The following is a 13,793-nucleotide window of genomic DNA, read 5'->3' on the forward strand; positions in this document are numbered from 1 at the left end:
GGCACTTAGGGATTCTGTGGGACAATTCGGGGTCCGGGGGAGAACTTGGAGGTCAGGGAGGGGGATCCGGAGGCCCTTCGGGGTCCGGGCGGGCACTTGGGGGACTGTAACGGAACTCCGTGGGGCGCGGGGAATGACGGGAGGTGTAGGCGCCGGTATAATACGGTTTAATGGAACCACGGAGCATCACGGGAGTTGAAGGCGCAGCGCCAATGGGTTCCGGTGAGGCGCGGGGCATGACGGGAGATGCAGTCCCGGCTGGAATTGCGCTCTATGGGCGCCGCGGAGCATGATGGGAGCTGTAGTCCCGGAAGTGGCTCGGAAGGCGCGTTTGGCCGTGTGGGGAGACACTTGGGGAGCACTTTTGCGTCTGATTCGTGGCTGCAGGTCCTCGGGGTGAATGTATACGGCTCGGGAGCACTTGGGGGGAACCTGGGGAGCTCTATCCGGTGCTCTTTAGGGCGGGGGGCATGGCAGGAGGTTTGGGCGCGGAACTGTGTTGTGGGATGATGGGAGATGAATTCCCAGCAGTGGCTGGAAGGGGAATCTGTGGGGTCGGGAGCATTCAGGGATCCAGGGACGCTTTGGGGGGCCTCGAACGGGCGCTGAGGGGGCACTCGTGGATTCCGGAGGTTATGGGGAACACTTGTGGGACCCATGGGGGTCGATCCCGGGTTTCTGGGGAGCGCAGGGCATATTCCCAGTTCCTGACAACTTGGTCTCAATTGCCCCCTGCAGGCTCCTACTGACTGCCAGTATGATCCCAGTATGATATCAGTACACAGCCAGTGCAATCTCAGCCACTGCCAGGATGATCCCAGTACAAACCAGTCCCTGTCAGTGCTGCCACTCCTGGGATCCCCCAGCCCTCTCTGTGTTCCCCCCTCCCACATCTCCCCAGAGGAGCCCCGAGGGCTGGCAGTCCCCAGCCAGGGTCCCTAGCCAGCCCTGGGTTGGATCTGCAGCCCCCAATTTTCCCAGTTTCCCTCTCCTTTTCCCTGGGCCGGGTTCCCCCTGCCCCCAGCGGGTGGGAGCAGCGGAGAGCCCCGTGCTGCCCATCCCGACCTGTCCCGGCTCCATCCCCACTCCTGCCGTGGGCTGTGAGGGGTTTGGGAACGGGGCACCGAGGGAGTCACTGCTCCTGGGGGATGAGAAGGTGGGATGGAAGAGGAGGGATGAAGAAGGAGAGAGAGAGGGGATGGAAGTAGGAGCAGGAGGTGAGGTTAGGGAGGAAAAAGGTCAGGAGGGATGGAAGAGGAGGAGCGGGAGGAAGAAGAAGAGGAGGGATAAAGGAAGATCATGGAAAGGAGAAGGAAACACGAGGTCGAGCACTCCCTGAATTCACAGCCCCTCACTTGTGGGATCATCACCCCCCATCCCACAGGTGGCTGGGGAAGGGGAGCTTGGCCCAGATATCCTGGGGGGTCCCTCGGTTGGGTTTTTTTGGGGGTGATGATTGGAGAATGAAGAACTCCAAAGCTGAGTGGAAAATCCTACTTGGAGGGATACTGGGGGGTCCTGGTGGCAGCTGCTGGCAGAGGCAGCCTGGAGGAGCAGAGCCCTGTGACCCCCAGGACTCCAAAGTGGGGAGCCCAGAGAGGGGGAGCGCCACAATGCACGGGACACTCAACCGCCTGGAGAGGGGAAGGGGGGACTCTTTGGACCCCCTGCACCCCCAAGCAGAGAATAAGGGGAGGAGGGACCATGGGAATCCAAAAAAACCCATCTTTCCTAAATGAGGAGATGGAAATGGGAGGAAGTTTTTGGATTTCTGGCACTCCCAGCAACCTGGGGTGGGCAGGGACAGACAGAGCAGACAGGGGACCCCCAGTACAAGCGTGACCTGCAGCAGCTGGGACAGGGAGGAACCCCTGAACAGCAAAGGGGAGAGAACAGAGATGGGGAACTTCTGGGAGGCATTTTCAGGGCTGCATCTTGGTGTTTGGGACGTTTTTATGGACCCCATATGCCCGGTGACTTCTAGAGATGAACTTGAGTCAAGGGACTTTCAAACTGAAGATACTCTTCTCCCGTTTTACCTAAACCAGGATTTCCTATTCCCAAACCTTGGTCAGATGGAGAAGGAGGCTGTGAGGAAGAGGAAGATGCCCCAGGACACCCAGGCAGGTGAGGAGGAAGTCAGTGCCCCTTTCCCCCTCTCTCCTGCTCCATCTCCCAGCCCAGCCTGGCCCCCGGCTGCAGGACAACCCCACTGCCAACGCCGTCCTGCCGGGGACGCACTGAGGGGATCTCCTTCCCCTTCCCTCTGGCACGGAGGCAAATCCCATCCTCTCCTTGTCCTTCCTCCCCCAGACAAGGAGCTGAGGATGGAGACCAGGGAGGACAAATCTCCACAGCAGAACCTGGTGGAAGAAGCCTTTTTGAGCAGCTCCACAGTGCAGGAATCCAATGGGGAGGAAAAGTTTCAGAGATCCCGCAGGAGGAGGGGCTCCAAACCCAGCCCAGGGTGCTCTGAGGAGGAAAGACCCACCCTGTGCCGGGAAGGTGGCCGGAGATCCAGCCGGGGCTCTGAGCTGGTGGTCCATGAGCAGCTTCAGGATGGGGAGAAGCGCTACAAGTGCTTGGAGTGTGGGAAGGGCTTCAGCTGCAGCTCCGAACTCATCCGTCACCAGCGCATTCACACTGGGGAGAGGCCCTACGAGTGTCCTGAGTGTGGGAAGAGGTTTCAGACCAGCTCCCATCTCCTCGAGCATCAGCGAATTCACACGGATGAGAGGCCCTTCCACTGCCCCGACTGTGGGGAGGGCTTCAAGCACAACTGCAACCTCATCAGGCACCGGCGCATCCACACTGGAGAGAGGCCCTACGAGTGTGGGGAATGTGGGAAGAGCTTCAGCCGGAGCTCCAGCCTGATCTGTCACCAGAGGACCCACACTGGGGAACGGTCCTACAAGTGTGGGGAGTGTGGGATGACCTTCATCCGGAGGTCCCAAATGACCATCCACCAGATGATCCACACTGGGGAGAGGCCCTATGAGTGTCCCGAGTGTGGGAAGGGGTTTCAGACCAGCTCCAATCTCCTCCTGCACCAGCGGATTCACACGGATGAGAGGCCCTTCCGCTGCCCTGAGTGCAGGAAGGGCTTCAAGCAGAACTCCAACCTCATCAGGCACCGGCGCATCCACACTGGGGAGAGGCCCTACGAGTGTCCCCAGTGTGGGAAGAGCTTCACCCAGAGCTCTCACTTGACCAGACACCAACGGAGGCACCGGTAAGGGAAGCCCTGCGAGTGCCCCAAGTGGAGGAAGAGCTTCGTGTGCTGCCCCAGCTCCATCCCCCATCAGAGGACCCACGTTGGGCAGGACCTGATGACCCACGTTCCCAGTGATCTGTGTTGGCAACACACTGGGCTGGTGGTCATTCTAGTTTGGTTCTATCTTTTGATTCATTTGCATTCCTGGAAAACAGACAAAACGGGCAAAATCTATGACTTCATCAAAGGCATCTAAAGCATCACTTTTCACTAGTGCTTTAAGGGAATCTGGGATTCAAGGAGATACTTGGGAGTATTTGGGGATTTTGGGAATATTTGGTGGAGTTGTCTCCATTTCTTGGCACTCAAAGAGCCTAGAGGCTTTGATCTGTCACCTCAAAACCACTCAATGCCACTGAAAACTACTCAGTCCCACCCAAAATTACTGGATTCCACAGCCACTCAGGATGTGATGTCTTAAGTTTTAGCTTTCATATTTTTCATATTCTGCACTGTCCAGGTTTGTAGTTTTGAACTTCATATTAAGTCTTAGTGAGCTCTCTTCACAGAGTAGGTAGACAAAACAATTCCTTTTCTAGCTTGATACCAAGGACAATTGTTACAAGTTTCAGGCCCAAAAGCATAAACAAGGGTAGACTGAAGAGAGAAAACAAGAAGGATGGGACTTGATCATCTGAAGCTGCAATTGGACAATGAACCCAAATATGCAGATGGACCTAAACTTCTAAAAATGTGAGACCTCATGATCAGTTGTCCATTTTTTTGACCATTTTTGGTCCATCTTGGTGTAGCCCTGGCCAGGCTCTTGTGCTGCTCTAGATGTATCATTTAAGGCCCTTTAATAAACTTTATTCTTAACTTTGGCCTCTGTTCTAGGTCAGCCTTCTGAAGGCATCAGGTGGAATGGGGTTGGAAGGGGATTGGGTGAAGTGGGATGCAGATCAGGAGGGGTGAGATGAGGATTGGGAGGTGTGAAATTGGGGAAATCGGGATTGGGAAGTGGGTCTTGATGTCCAGCAGGGATGGGATGGGTTAGGGTTGGGGAGGTGGGGTGGGGTCTGGAGTGAGACAGCCGAAGTTTGGGGGTGATGAATGGAGGGGGTGCCTGTTACTGAGTGAGGTTTTGTGTGAGGTGCCTCTGCCCAGGGAGGCAAAGATTGAGTTTCAAATGAACAGTGTTAAAGTGAGTGGCATGGGCAAGAGGGAATTCCATCCCTCTGCCTCAGAGGTTGGGCCCTGTGAGCCCAGGAAGAAGCCACCCTGGACCCCTCGTGGGGTGGCAGCCCAGGGATTTCTGATTGGGTTTGGGCCCCTGGGGTTTCTCCCTTGCTGTGTCCCCAGTGGTCCCTGACCTTGAACTCCACTCTGGTTCTCAAACCCCATTTCCCTGCCTCTGTTCGGGGCTGTCTCTGGATCTGAGTTTGTTCCTGAGCTGAATAAATGGTTTCCTAAGTAGAATCCCATCTTGTTGGTGTCCCATGCCTGTTCCTTGTAAATGTGGTCTCTCTGGACATGATCCTGTGGCCCTGGAATGCAAGACCCCACAAACTCGAGACCCCCCCCCAAGACCCCCCAAAATCCCAGAATTCCCTAAAATTTGCCCAAATACTCCAAATTTCCCTTAATTTCCGTAAAATGCCTTTTCTGTCCCCTCCTGGACCAGGTGCCTCTGCTGGATCTCGGAGACGCCCCCAGGAATTTCGAGGGGGTCTCTCCTCCCCTGCCACCCCAAAAAAACTATGGCTTTTGGGAAAGAAAATTCCCCAAAATCCTTTGGATTCAAGGGGGAGTTCCTCCATTTTTAATGCGTTTTTTGGGTGTTCCCCCCGAATTTTTTTTTTTTTTCCTTTTTTTTTCCTTTTTGATGGTTTTGGCATTTTTCGAAGTGAGCTTTTGGGGGGGGTTCCCCCAGTTTTTTTTTTGGGCGTCCCTCAATTTTTTTTCTGGGGGTTCACCCTCTCCCTCAATATTTCCTCTGTCCTCCTCCCCCCAAATTGGGGTGAGAGAGTTTTGGGTTTTTTTTCTGTTTTTTCTTTAATTTTTACCTTTCCCCCCCCCCCTTTTTTTTTTCTTTTTTCCTCTTTTTATTTATTTGCACTTAATTTAGGGTGCTGAGGGGCAGGAATTTTGGGTTGGGGTTGCCTTGGGGGACAGGAAAAGTTGGGGAGACCTCCCTCCCTGAAAAAACGGGAAAAATCCTGGGAATTCTGGTATTTCTCCCCCCACCCAAGGTGTGAAAAATGTGAAAAAAATTATGTTCTCAGATTTTTGTTGATTTTGGGGGAGAGTGTTGCAATTTTGGTGGGGGTTTTGGGAAGGGTTGCTGTTTTTGGGGGGGTTCTCCCAGGTTTTGGGGTGGAATTGGAGAAATTTTAGGGTTTGGGGGGAAATTTGGGGGTTTGGGGGGAAACTTTGTAGGTGCTGGGGGAAATTTTGGGCTTTTAGGGCAGGAATTTTAGGATTTTTTTCTAACATTTGTGTGTTTGGGGGGAAATTTGGGGCTTTGGGGGCAACTTTGGGGTTTTTAGGGAGAGGATTTGGGGTTTGGAGAAAAAAAATGGGGTTTTGGGGGGAAAAATTTGGTGGTTTTGGGGGGAAATTCAGGGGTCCTGGATGAGTTCTGATTTTGGGAAAGGGGATTTGGGGAGGATTTTTTGTGTTTTGGGGGAATTTCCATTGATGGGGAGGCGTCCTGATCCCAGTGAGGAGGGGCATTTTGAAGAGGCCTGAATTTGGGGAGGGCTCTCAGGGAGGATTCCCGATTTTGGAGTAGGATTTGGAGAGGATTTTGCAGCGAAGGGGATGTGCCTTGGGGGTGGGATTTGGGGAGGGGTCTCATTGGGGCACCATCCTGAGCTGGAAGTGGGGGGGGTGTTGGGAGTGGAATTTGGGGAGCGTAATAAATGGAAATGATTCGTGCTAACTAAATAGTAACTATTGGGAAAGTTATTATTTGAAGCAATCAAGGGAATTGGTGTTACAAGGCAGATGTACCCCTTTAGAGATGTTACGTGTTGAAACTAAAGAACATGATGTAGTTTTGAGGTAAGTGATGTCCCAAGACAAAATCAACCTTGAGATGGATAAAGCTGGAACAACTTTAGGCATAGGGCCTGAAAATTATGAAGTGTAAGACTAATTAGTGGAGCACAATGCTCACTTACGTAACACAACACTTAGTACACACGCACAGCCTGTAAGGTTATCCAGAGGACAATGAGGATGAGTGTAAGCCTTCATCCAAAATACCACTGAAAGGAGACTGAAGACCTCCTAACAACAAGTGAGGCTTGCACCATGAAGAATAGTGATGTAAAATTAAAGAATCCAAAATAGGAGGAGACTTAGGGGAAACATTAATGAATATGTATAAGCATCCAGTATATAAGTTTAGTTTGAATTACTTTGTTTTGGTATGAGAGGCAGGGTGAGAAGCCCTGGCCATACCCCAGTCAGTTTTGCTTATGCTTTAATCATACTCAGTTACTGGCAAATTATATTCACACACACACACACACACACACACACACACACATATATATATATATTTATGAAGATATTCACTAAATTGTACTCTTTTACTGAATTGTTTTCCTTTTACACCAAATTTCTATTCAATCCACTAAATAGTATTATTTTATTAAATTGTGTCCTTGTATTCAATTCACTAAATTGTATAATTTTTTCCCTTGTTATTTAATTGCTGTTAACTCAATAGATCTAGTTGTCTGATTTTAATTTCATTTACAACAGCACCAAGAAGGGCCTTGCTGAGAGCAAGCAAACTTAATCCTCTGCCAGGACACAAATTTAGAGAGCAAAAAATTAATAAAACCCACAGCATCAGCCCAGCTTCCCAGTGAGAAGGGTTGGAACTCTCTGCCCCTCCACACTTCCCCAGCAGGTTTACAAAGGTAACTGGGGTCTAAGCTGTGCCCTCTGAATCAACAGAGCCAGCCTCCCTTCAGGGTGAGAAGCCACGGCCTCAGTTATAGCCCCGGGTGCCTCGTGTGCCCCAGAGAATGGCCATGGCTGTAAATGTGTGTTTGGCTGCAGCACAGGGCCAGGGTGAAGCTCGGCAGCCTCATCAGAGCCCACGGCCACGGCCCTTCCCTGCCGGGGCCCTCACCTGGCCCGGCCCAGCCCAGCCCGAGCAGCCCGGACTGGCCTCAAGGGATGGGCTCTGCCTGCCCACTGTGCCCACAGGCCAGGCCCAAGGGCTCACAAGAGGATTCCTCCCAGCTTTGCAAAACCTCAGCCAAGGGTGACCCCTTTACTGTGCTGAGAAGAGGAAAAAACCCTCTCAATTTAACCCCACTGCACACCTCATGGGGGATCCCTGCACACCTTAGCAGAGAGCCCAAATTAGCCCTGGGTGCCTCATGAGGTGCAGGCCCAGGTGATGCCACTGAAGGAAATGTGCCCTCACAGCCCAGGGACGCTCAGCATGGGCTCCCCCAGCCCCTCAGTGCCCCACTGCTGGTCACAGCAGCCCCTGCCTGGCTCCTGCCTGCCCACACTGTGGACACCCCCGGCTGCTCCTGGACATGGAGCTCAGACAGGGCTGGTGCTGTGTGGGCTTTGCCGGTGGTACCAGCCAGACACTGAGGTGAAATCTCCATCTCTTTATTTGAACAAAAAACATGGGCCAACCCCTGCTCTGGTGCACATGGGGTTCCCAATTTCACTCCTGGCCAGGGACCAGGGCCAGGGGGCTCAGGGGCAGAGAGTCTCGCTTGGGAGGTCCAAGTCTTGGGATGCCCTCAAGACGGGGATGCAGCCACAGCAGAGCAGATGGGGAGAGATGTGAAGAGCGGGGATGACAGGTCAGCTTCTCAGAGACTAAAATCTTTGGCTGCTCTTCTGAAGCTGCAGAGGTGCTCCTGTAGAGAGAGGAGGTGGCTGAGGCCCTCAGCTGCTGCTGGAACACAGGGACCCTTCTGCATAGCAGGGCCCAGAGCGGCCAAGGCTCCCCAGCACGGCTGGAGCTGCTGGCACAGCTTGGCCCAACTGGACAGCTGCCCCTCAAGGCCCCGGCAAGCAGGAGATGGCTCTGGGCAGGGTCCCTGGCCAGGAGCAGGCCCCAGAGCACCTCGGCCTGTCAAGGACAATCTTATCCCTGCTCTTTCTCCTGCCCACCTTGCTTTGCCTCTGCCTGCTGCTCCTGGGGCTGCTCTTGGCCAGGCAGCCTCAGTGGCAGCCAGCACTGGCTGCAGCCCCAGCGGGCTCCCCAGAACAAGGCCCAGCAATTAAGAGGCCAATTAAAGCCCTGGGCAGCAGCAGAATTCTCAGCAGAGTTATTTGGGCTACCAAGGACTAGCCACAAGTCCACAGCAGCCTCACTGGGAATGTTTCCTGACTATGAGCAGCCTTTCAAGAAGCTGTTTGAGGCAGAGATCACAAAACACTCACCATTTTCTCTTCCAGCAATACCAGATTCCGGTACAGCACATCATCAGGAAAAGTCCTCCACCAGCCACAATGGCCATTAACTTAATCAAACCTTGTGTTCCCTGGTAGAAAACTCTTCTCATGCTTTCCCTGAGCATGTGCTGTGGTGCCAGCTGCATCTGTGGGAGCAATGGGCAGTGTGAGCCGTGCTGTGCTCCATTGCTGAGCTGGCAGCACGCTGGATAAGGCCAGGACATTCTCTGCTTCCCCCAGAGCTGGGGCCTGCAGGCACCTTGCCACGCCTTGGCACAAGACTGCTCAACCCCCTGAGCTTGAATGGCACAATTTCTCTGTGCTGTGCTGGTCTTCTCCGGGCAATACTTGTCAAAGTCATGGATAAGGATCAGGAAAATGCCAGGGTTTTGGAAATCCTCCAGGGCCACCCCTCTTCCAAACAGACCCTAAACCTGAACTAGCCTGAGACCGGAAATTTCAGGGGATCTCAAGGTGTGCGTGGCCCATGGTGCAGTTTGGGCTCCCTGTCAGCTGATGCCAGATGCCTTCCTGCAGAGGCTGGGGAGAAGCTGCAGCCAGGCCAGGCTGGGAAACAGCCCTACAGGCTGTGAAAGCAGCAGTGGGGTAGCAAAGCTGCCAAGGATCCCTTCCTGCTGTGCCAGGCACGGTGTGTCCAGATGTGCAGAGAAAGCCCCTGGCTGCTGAGTCTCAGGAGAAGGCTGAGGGACATGGACCCACCACAGCGTCCCTCCAGGTCATTCAGGATTATGTCCAGATATTTGAGTTCCCCTATTGCTACATTACTATCTCCTATAGGTTTGTTCTTCTTTCCCAGGGGACCAAAATATAAAGTATTTCCATTTCCCAGGAATGGATCCCACAGAACCAGTGCTCAGCCTGTGGGGTCAGCAGGGATGCACCACACACCCCAGTGATGGGAGCTGGGCTTGCTTGCAGAATTTAGCTCAGGATCTGGGACAATCCTTGCTGCAGACACACCTGTAGTTCAACAGCCACAGAAGCTTCTCTCATCTCTGCTGCACAGGCAGCACTGAGCCATAGGAGCAGTGAGAGGATCACGCAGGGCGAGGGCACACACGTGCATGGCTCTGTCCTGGCACCTGCAGTGATGCTGCCCTGGCCAAGCCTTGGGCTCTGAGCTGGCAGCTCTCCCAGGGGGAAAGGCCTTCACCTACTCTCAGAATCTTCCTCATTATCAGGCTCAGTAACTGATATGGACGGGGAATCCAGATCATCTTCATCATCAGGTTCATCTGCAAAGAAATTCAGGACAGAACAGCTCCCGTGAAACTGCTGAAGATTCTTCTACAGGCTGGAGTGGTAGTGAGTGCACCTGGGTGACTGCTGCCCTCCAAGGCATTCCCTCATCTCTGCCTTACACTCAGGAGCAGGAGCAGGGGGACCACGTGCCTGCAGTGGCCCCACACTGGGATGGAAGGAGCCCCTTGCATGGAAGTCAGGGGAGAAAGGACTCCCTGGAGCTGCCAGCAGCTCTGAACTGAGCCCCAGGCAGGGCCAGGACTTGGCAGTGGCAGCTGGAGCATCTCAGGTTCCCTGGGGCCAGAAAGAAGCCACACATGGCACAGCCCTGGGGCACAGCCCTGGGACTGACCCTTCCCTCTCTGATCTTCTCTGTGGCTGCACAGAGCACACAGAAGGAGACACTGGCATTGCACACGGAAAGAAGATTGACAGCTAAATGCTCCTTCCTCCCACGGACAGCAATGCTGTGGGAGCACTCAGAGCTCCAGAAGGGAGCAGGGCAAGGTTTGCAGAATCCATCAACCTTCAGACTCTTAAGGGAAATGACACGTGAGTGAGCTCTTGTCACCTTGACACTGATTATTCTGTGGAGAAAGGGACATTGAGAACTTGCCTCCAGCATCTGGCAAGGTCTTCAAACCACCATCTACCAGCACTTCCAGATGCTCCATGTCACGATCCCAGTCTGGAAGGGAGCACAGATTAGAACCATTCCATGGTGTGCTGGGATCCCCTTCTGCCTTAGGGAACTGGGCACTGCAAGGGGGTCAGGTAAGGCCATGGGAGCCAGATGTCAATGGACATGGACAAAGATGCAGAGGGGCCTGAGGAAAGCTCTGGACTGGCTCTGGACTCTCTCAACACCTTTTCCATGCTCTGTGCAAAATCCCTGAAAGGCAGGCACTGCCAAGCAGCAGAGATGTACAGCTCACGCCTCAGCAGGGCTCAGGCCCAGAGGCCCAGCAATTACCTCCTGGGACTGTGCCTGGCATGGCCTCCCTTCCTGCAGCAGAGGCTGTCCATGAGCCACTGCTTCCTCCAGGAAATGGCACCTACAGCACAGCCTTTGGGTTCATCTCTGCAGAAAGGAAGAGCCACAGCTGGATCAGATAGAACCATTCCACACTGAGGAGGTGGCATGTTCAAGTGCAATATTTGTCAAAGTCATGGATAAGGATAAGGAGAAAGGCCAGGTTATTTGGGCTGGCCAGGGCCCTCCCTCCTCCAAACAGCCCCTACACCTGATCTAGCCCAAGACCGGGAAATTGCAAGGGATCTCAGGGTGTGCATGGCCCATGGTGCAGTTTGGGAATCCTGTCAGCTGATGCCAGATGCCTTCCTGCAGAGGCTGGGGAGAAGCTGCAGCCAGGCCAGGCTGGGAAACAGCCCTACAGGCTATGAAAGCAGCAGTGGGGCAGCGAAGCTGACATGGATCCCTTCCTGCTGTGCTGGGCATGGCATGTCCAGATGTGCAGAGAAAGCCCCCGGCTGCTGCGTCTCAGGGGAAGGCTGAGGGACATGGACTCACTATGACGTCTCTCCAGTTCACTCAACATCTTATCCATGAGTTTGGGTGTCTCCAAGGACTTACTATCCTCTGTAGGTTTGTTCTTCCCTCTAGGAGGACCTTAGCAGAAAGTATTTCCATTTCAGATGAATGGATCAAATTTCATTTTCAGATGAATGGATCCCACAGAACCAGGGCTCAGCCTGTGAGGGCCTGAGGGCTCAGCAGGGACACACCACTCACCCCTGTGATGGGAGCTGGGGTTGTGTGCAGCAACCAGAAAAGGAGCTTGAAATGTCCTTGCTGCAGACACACCTGTAACTCAGCAGCCACAGAAGCTTCTGTCACCTGGTTCCTGCCAGGTTGTCAATGATTATTCCTTGTTGGGACAGTGAGAACATACCTGCATGGGGCTCCAGAGGCAGAAAATCTTCATGAAGCCAAGCTGCCTGAGAAGCCTTCCTACCACCCTTGTCTAGAAAGGAGCACAGTTTGGTGTGCTGGGACCCTCTTCTGCCTTAGGGAACTGGGCACTGCAAGGTGGGTCAGGTAAGGCTGTGGGAGCCAGATGTCAATGGACATGGCCAAAGCTGCAGAGGGGATTGGGGAGCTCTGGGCTGGCTCTGGTCACTCTCTACCTTCTTTGCAGACCCCGTGCAACATCCTTGGTGAGGCAGTGGAACCAGCCCAGGGCCCAGGGGCTCTCCCTGCCACAGTGGAAACCTTTAAGCTCTGGGCCAAACCGCAGAGCTGCCTCCTGCCCTCTCTCCTGCCCTCCGTCCTTCAGCTGGGACAGCTCTTTCAGCCCAAGGGGACAGAGCCAGGCCCTCTCAGGGTACACTGGAGTTTTACCCTCCCCCTCAGCCCTTTCCCCACCATGGGCATTCCTTGCAGCCGCTGCCAGGTTTTGGGACGTGTCTCTCATGGAGGGACCCCAGCAGGACTGCTCAGTAGCTGAGTGCCCCGAGCCTGTTCAGGATAATTCCTCTGCACTATGCTCACACTGCCAAGCAACAGAGATGGCAGCTCAAGCCTCAGCAGGGCTCAGGCCCAGGGACACAGCAATTACCTCCTGGGACTGTGCCTGGCATGGCCTCCCTTCCTGCAGCATGGCGTGTCCAGATGTGCAGAGAAAGCCCCCGGCTGCTGAGTCTCAGGAGAAGGCTGAGGGACATGGACCCACCATGGCGTCTCTCCAGTACACTCAGCCTCTTGTTTCCTGTGGGTTTGTTCCTCCCTCTAGGAGGACCTTAACAGAAAGTATTTCCATTTCAGATGAATGGATCCCACAGAACCAGGGCTCAGCCTGTGGGATCAGCAGGGACACACCACTCACCCCTGCAATGGGAGCTGGGGTTGTGTGCAGCAACCAGAAAAGGAGCTTGAAACGTCCTCACTGCAGACACACCTGTAACTCAGCAGCCACAGAAGCTTCTGTCACCTGGTTCCTGCCAGGTTGTCAATGATTATTCCTTGTTGGGACAGTGAGAACATACCTGCATGGGGCTCCAGAGGCAGAAAATCTTCATGAAGCCAAGCTGCCTGAGAAGCCTTCCTACCACCCTCATCTGGAAGGGACCACAGATCAGAACCATTCCATGGTGTGCTGGGACCCCCTTCTGCCTTAGGGAACTGGGCACTGCAAGGTGGGTCAGGTAAGGCTGTGGGAGCCAGATGTCAATGGACATGGCCAAAGCTGTAGAGGGGCCTGGGGAGCTCTGGGCTGGCTCTGGTCACTCTCCACCCACTTTGCAGGCCCCATGCAACATCTCTGGAGGGGCAGCAGGACCTGCCCAGGGCCACTGAGGATTCTCTCCCTCCCATAGAGGAAACCCTCCCTAAAGCCTTGGGGAAAACCATCCTCAATGCTTCCCAGGGAGAAGAGAGGACTGTCCTGGGAAAGGGGACCGAGGCCGCCGGCTCACCTGCTTGCCCTGCTCACCATGGAGCAGCCTGGGCAGCCCTGTCAGGCAGGGCTACTGCCAGGAGGAGCAGGAGGAGGAGGTGCAGAGCAAAGGCCATGGTGCCTTGCCCACTGCCAGTCCTGCAGCTCTTGCTGCCACCACTGTCCTGACACCGCTGTCCCAATGTCAGCACCGCTGCTGCCGCTGCCGCTGCTGCTGCCACAACAGTCGTGGTCAAGGACTGACTGCTCGGTCCTTGTGGTGCTGTGCAACCACGGGGCTCTGGAACCTCTGTGACCTCAGAGCCTGCTGTCACCTCAGCCTGCTGTCACCCCACAGGCTGCTGTGACCTCATGGCCAGGGTGGAATTGTGTGGGGAGTGGGATCTGCCTCCTTCACCAGGGAGCTCATCCTGCCCAGCAGCTCTGTCAAGGGCTATGACAGGGTCCCAGCCCAG

The 13,793-nt window shown here is 54.4% G+C and overlaps 2 protein-coding genes across 5 annotated transcripts; one reads left to right on the forward strand and one right to left on the reverse strand.

The window, feature by feature from the left end:
• Positions 1-293: 293 nt before the first annotated feature.
• Positions 294-4,699, forward strand: LOC111944709 (uncharacterized). 3 transcript variants are annotated; one of them, XM_086873609.1, is made up of 3 exons: positions 294-387; positions 2,049-2,127; positions 2,314-4,699. In XM_086873609.1, the coding sequence occupies exons 2-3, from the start codon at positions 2,076-2,078 to the stop codon at positions 3,234-3,236; spliced, it is 975 nt and encodes a 324-aa protein (XP_086729735.1). In that variant the 5' UTR covers positions 294-387; positions 2,049-2,075; the 3' UTR covers positions 3,237-4,699. The 3 variants fall into 3 exon arrangements, with proteins under 3 accessions (XP_086729735.1, XP_086729736.1, XP_086729734.1); XM_086873610.1 differs by having other exon boundaries at positions 301-396; XM_086873608.1 differs by having other exon boundaries at positions 314-387; positions 739-2,127.
• A 3,146-nt stretch (positions 4,700-7,845) lies between these two features.
• Positions 7,846-13,091, reverse strand: LOC147646345 (uncharacterized). Of its 2 annotated transcripts, XM_086873590.1 has the most exons (7): positions 12,929-13,091; positions 12,769-12,840; positions 12,502-12,681; positions 10,539-10,610; positions 9,838-9,915; positions 8,648-8,805; positions 7,846-8,118 (listed from the first exon to the last, which is right to left on the reverse strand). In XM_086873590.1, the coding sequence occupies exons 3-6, from the start codon at positions 12,605-12,607 to the stop codon at positions 8,729-8,731; spliced, it is 333 nt and encodes a 110-aa protein (XP_086729716.1). In that variant the 5' UTR covers positions 12,608-12,681; positions 12,769-12,840; positions 12,929-13,091; the 3' UTR covers positions 7,846-8,118; positions 8,648-8,728. The 2 variants fall into 2 exon arrangements, with proteins under 2 accessions (XP_086729716.1, XP_086729715.1); XM_086873589.1 differs by lacking the exons at positions 12,769-12,840; positions 12,929-13,091 and having other exon boundaries at positions 10,896-12,681.
• Positions 13,092-13,793: the final 702 nt, after the last annotated feature.

Source organism: Cyanistes caeruleus, unplaced genomic scaffold (assembly GCF_971803275.1).
Source record: "Cyanistes caeruleus unplaced genomic scaffold, bCyaCae1.hap1.1 HAP1_SCAFFOLD_101, whole genome shotgun sequence".
Lineage (NCBI taxonomy): Eukaryota > Metazoa > Chordata > Aves > Passeriformes > Paridae > Cyanistes > Cyanistes caeruleus.

Excerpts from the sequence above, each read along its gene's own strand:
- LOC111944709 (XM_086873608.1), top strand. The coding sequence starts at position 1,899 with ATGGGGAACTTCTGGGAGGCATTTTCAGGGCTGCATCTTGGTGTTTGG. Across the intron at positions 2,128-2,313 it reads GCCCCAGGACACCCAGGCAG|ACAAGGAGCTGAGGATGGAG; the intron begins GTGAGGAGGAAG and ends TTCCTCCCCCAG.
- LOC147646345 (XM_086873590.1), bottom strand. The coding sequence starts at position 12,607 with ATGTCCCTCAGCCTTCTCCTGAGACTCAGCAGCCGGGGGCTTTCTCTG. Across the intron at positions 9,916-10,538 it reads GACCTTGCCAGATGCTGGAG|ATGAACCTGATGATGAAGAT; the intron begins GCAAGTTCTCAA and ends ATTTCTTTGCAG. Across the intron at positions 8,806-9,837 it reads TAATGAGGAAGATTCTGAGA|ATGCAGCTGGCACCACAGCA; the intron begins GTAGGTGAAGGC and ends TTGCTCCCACAG.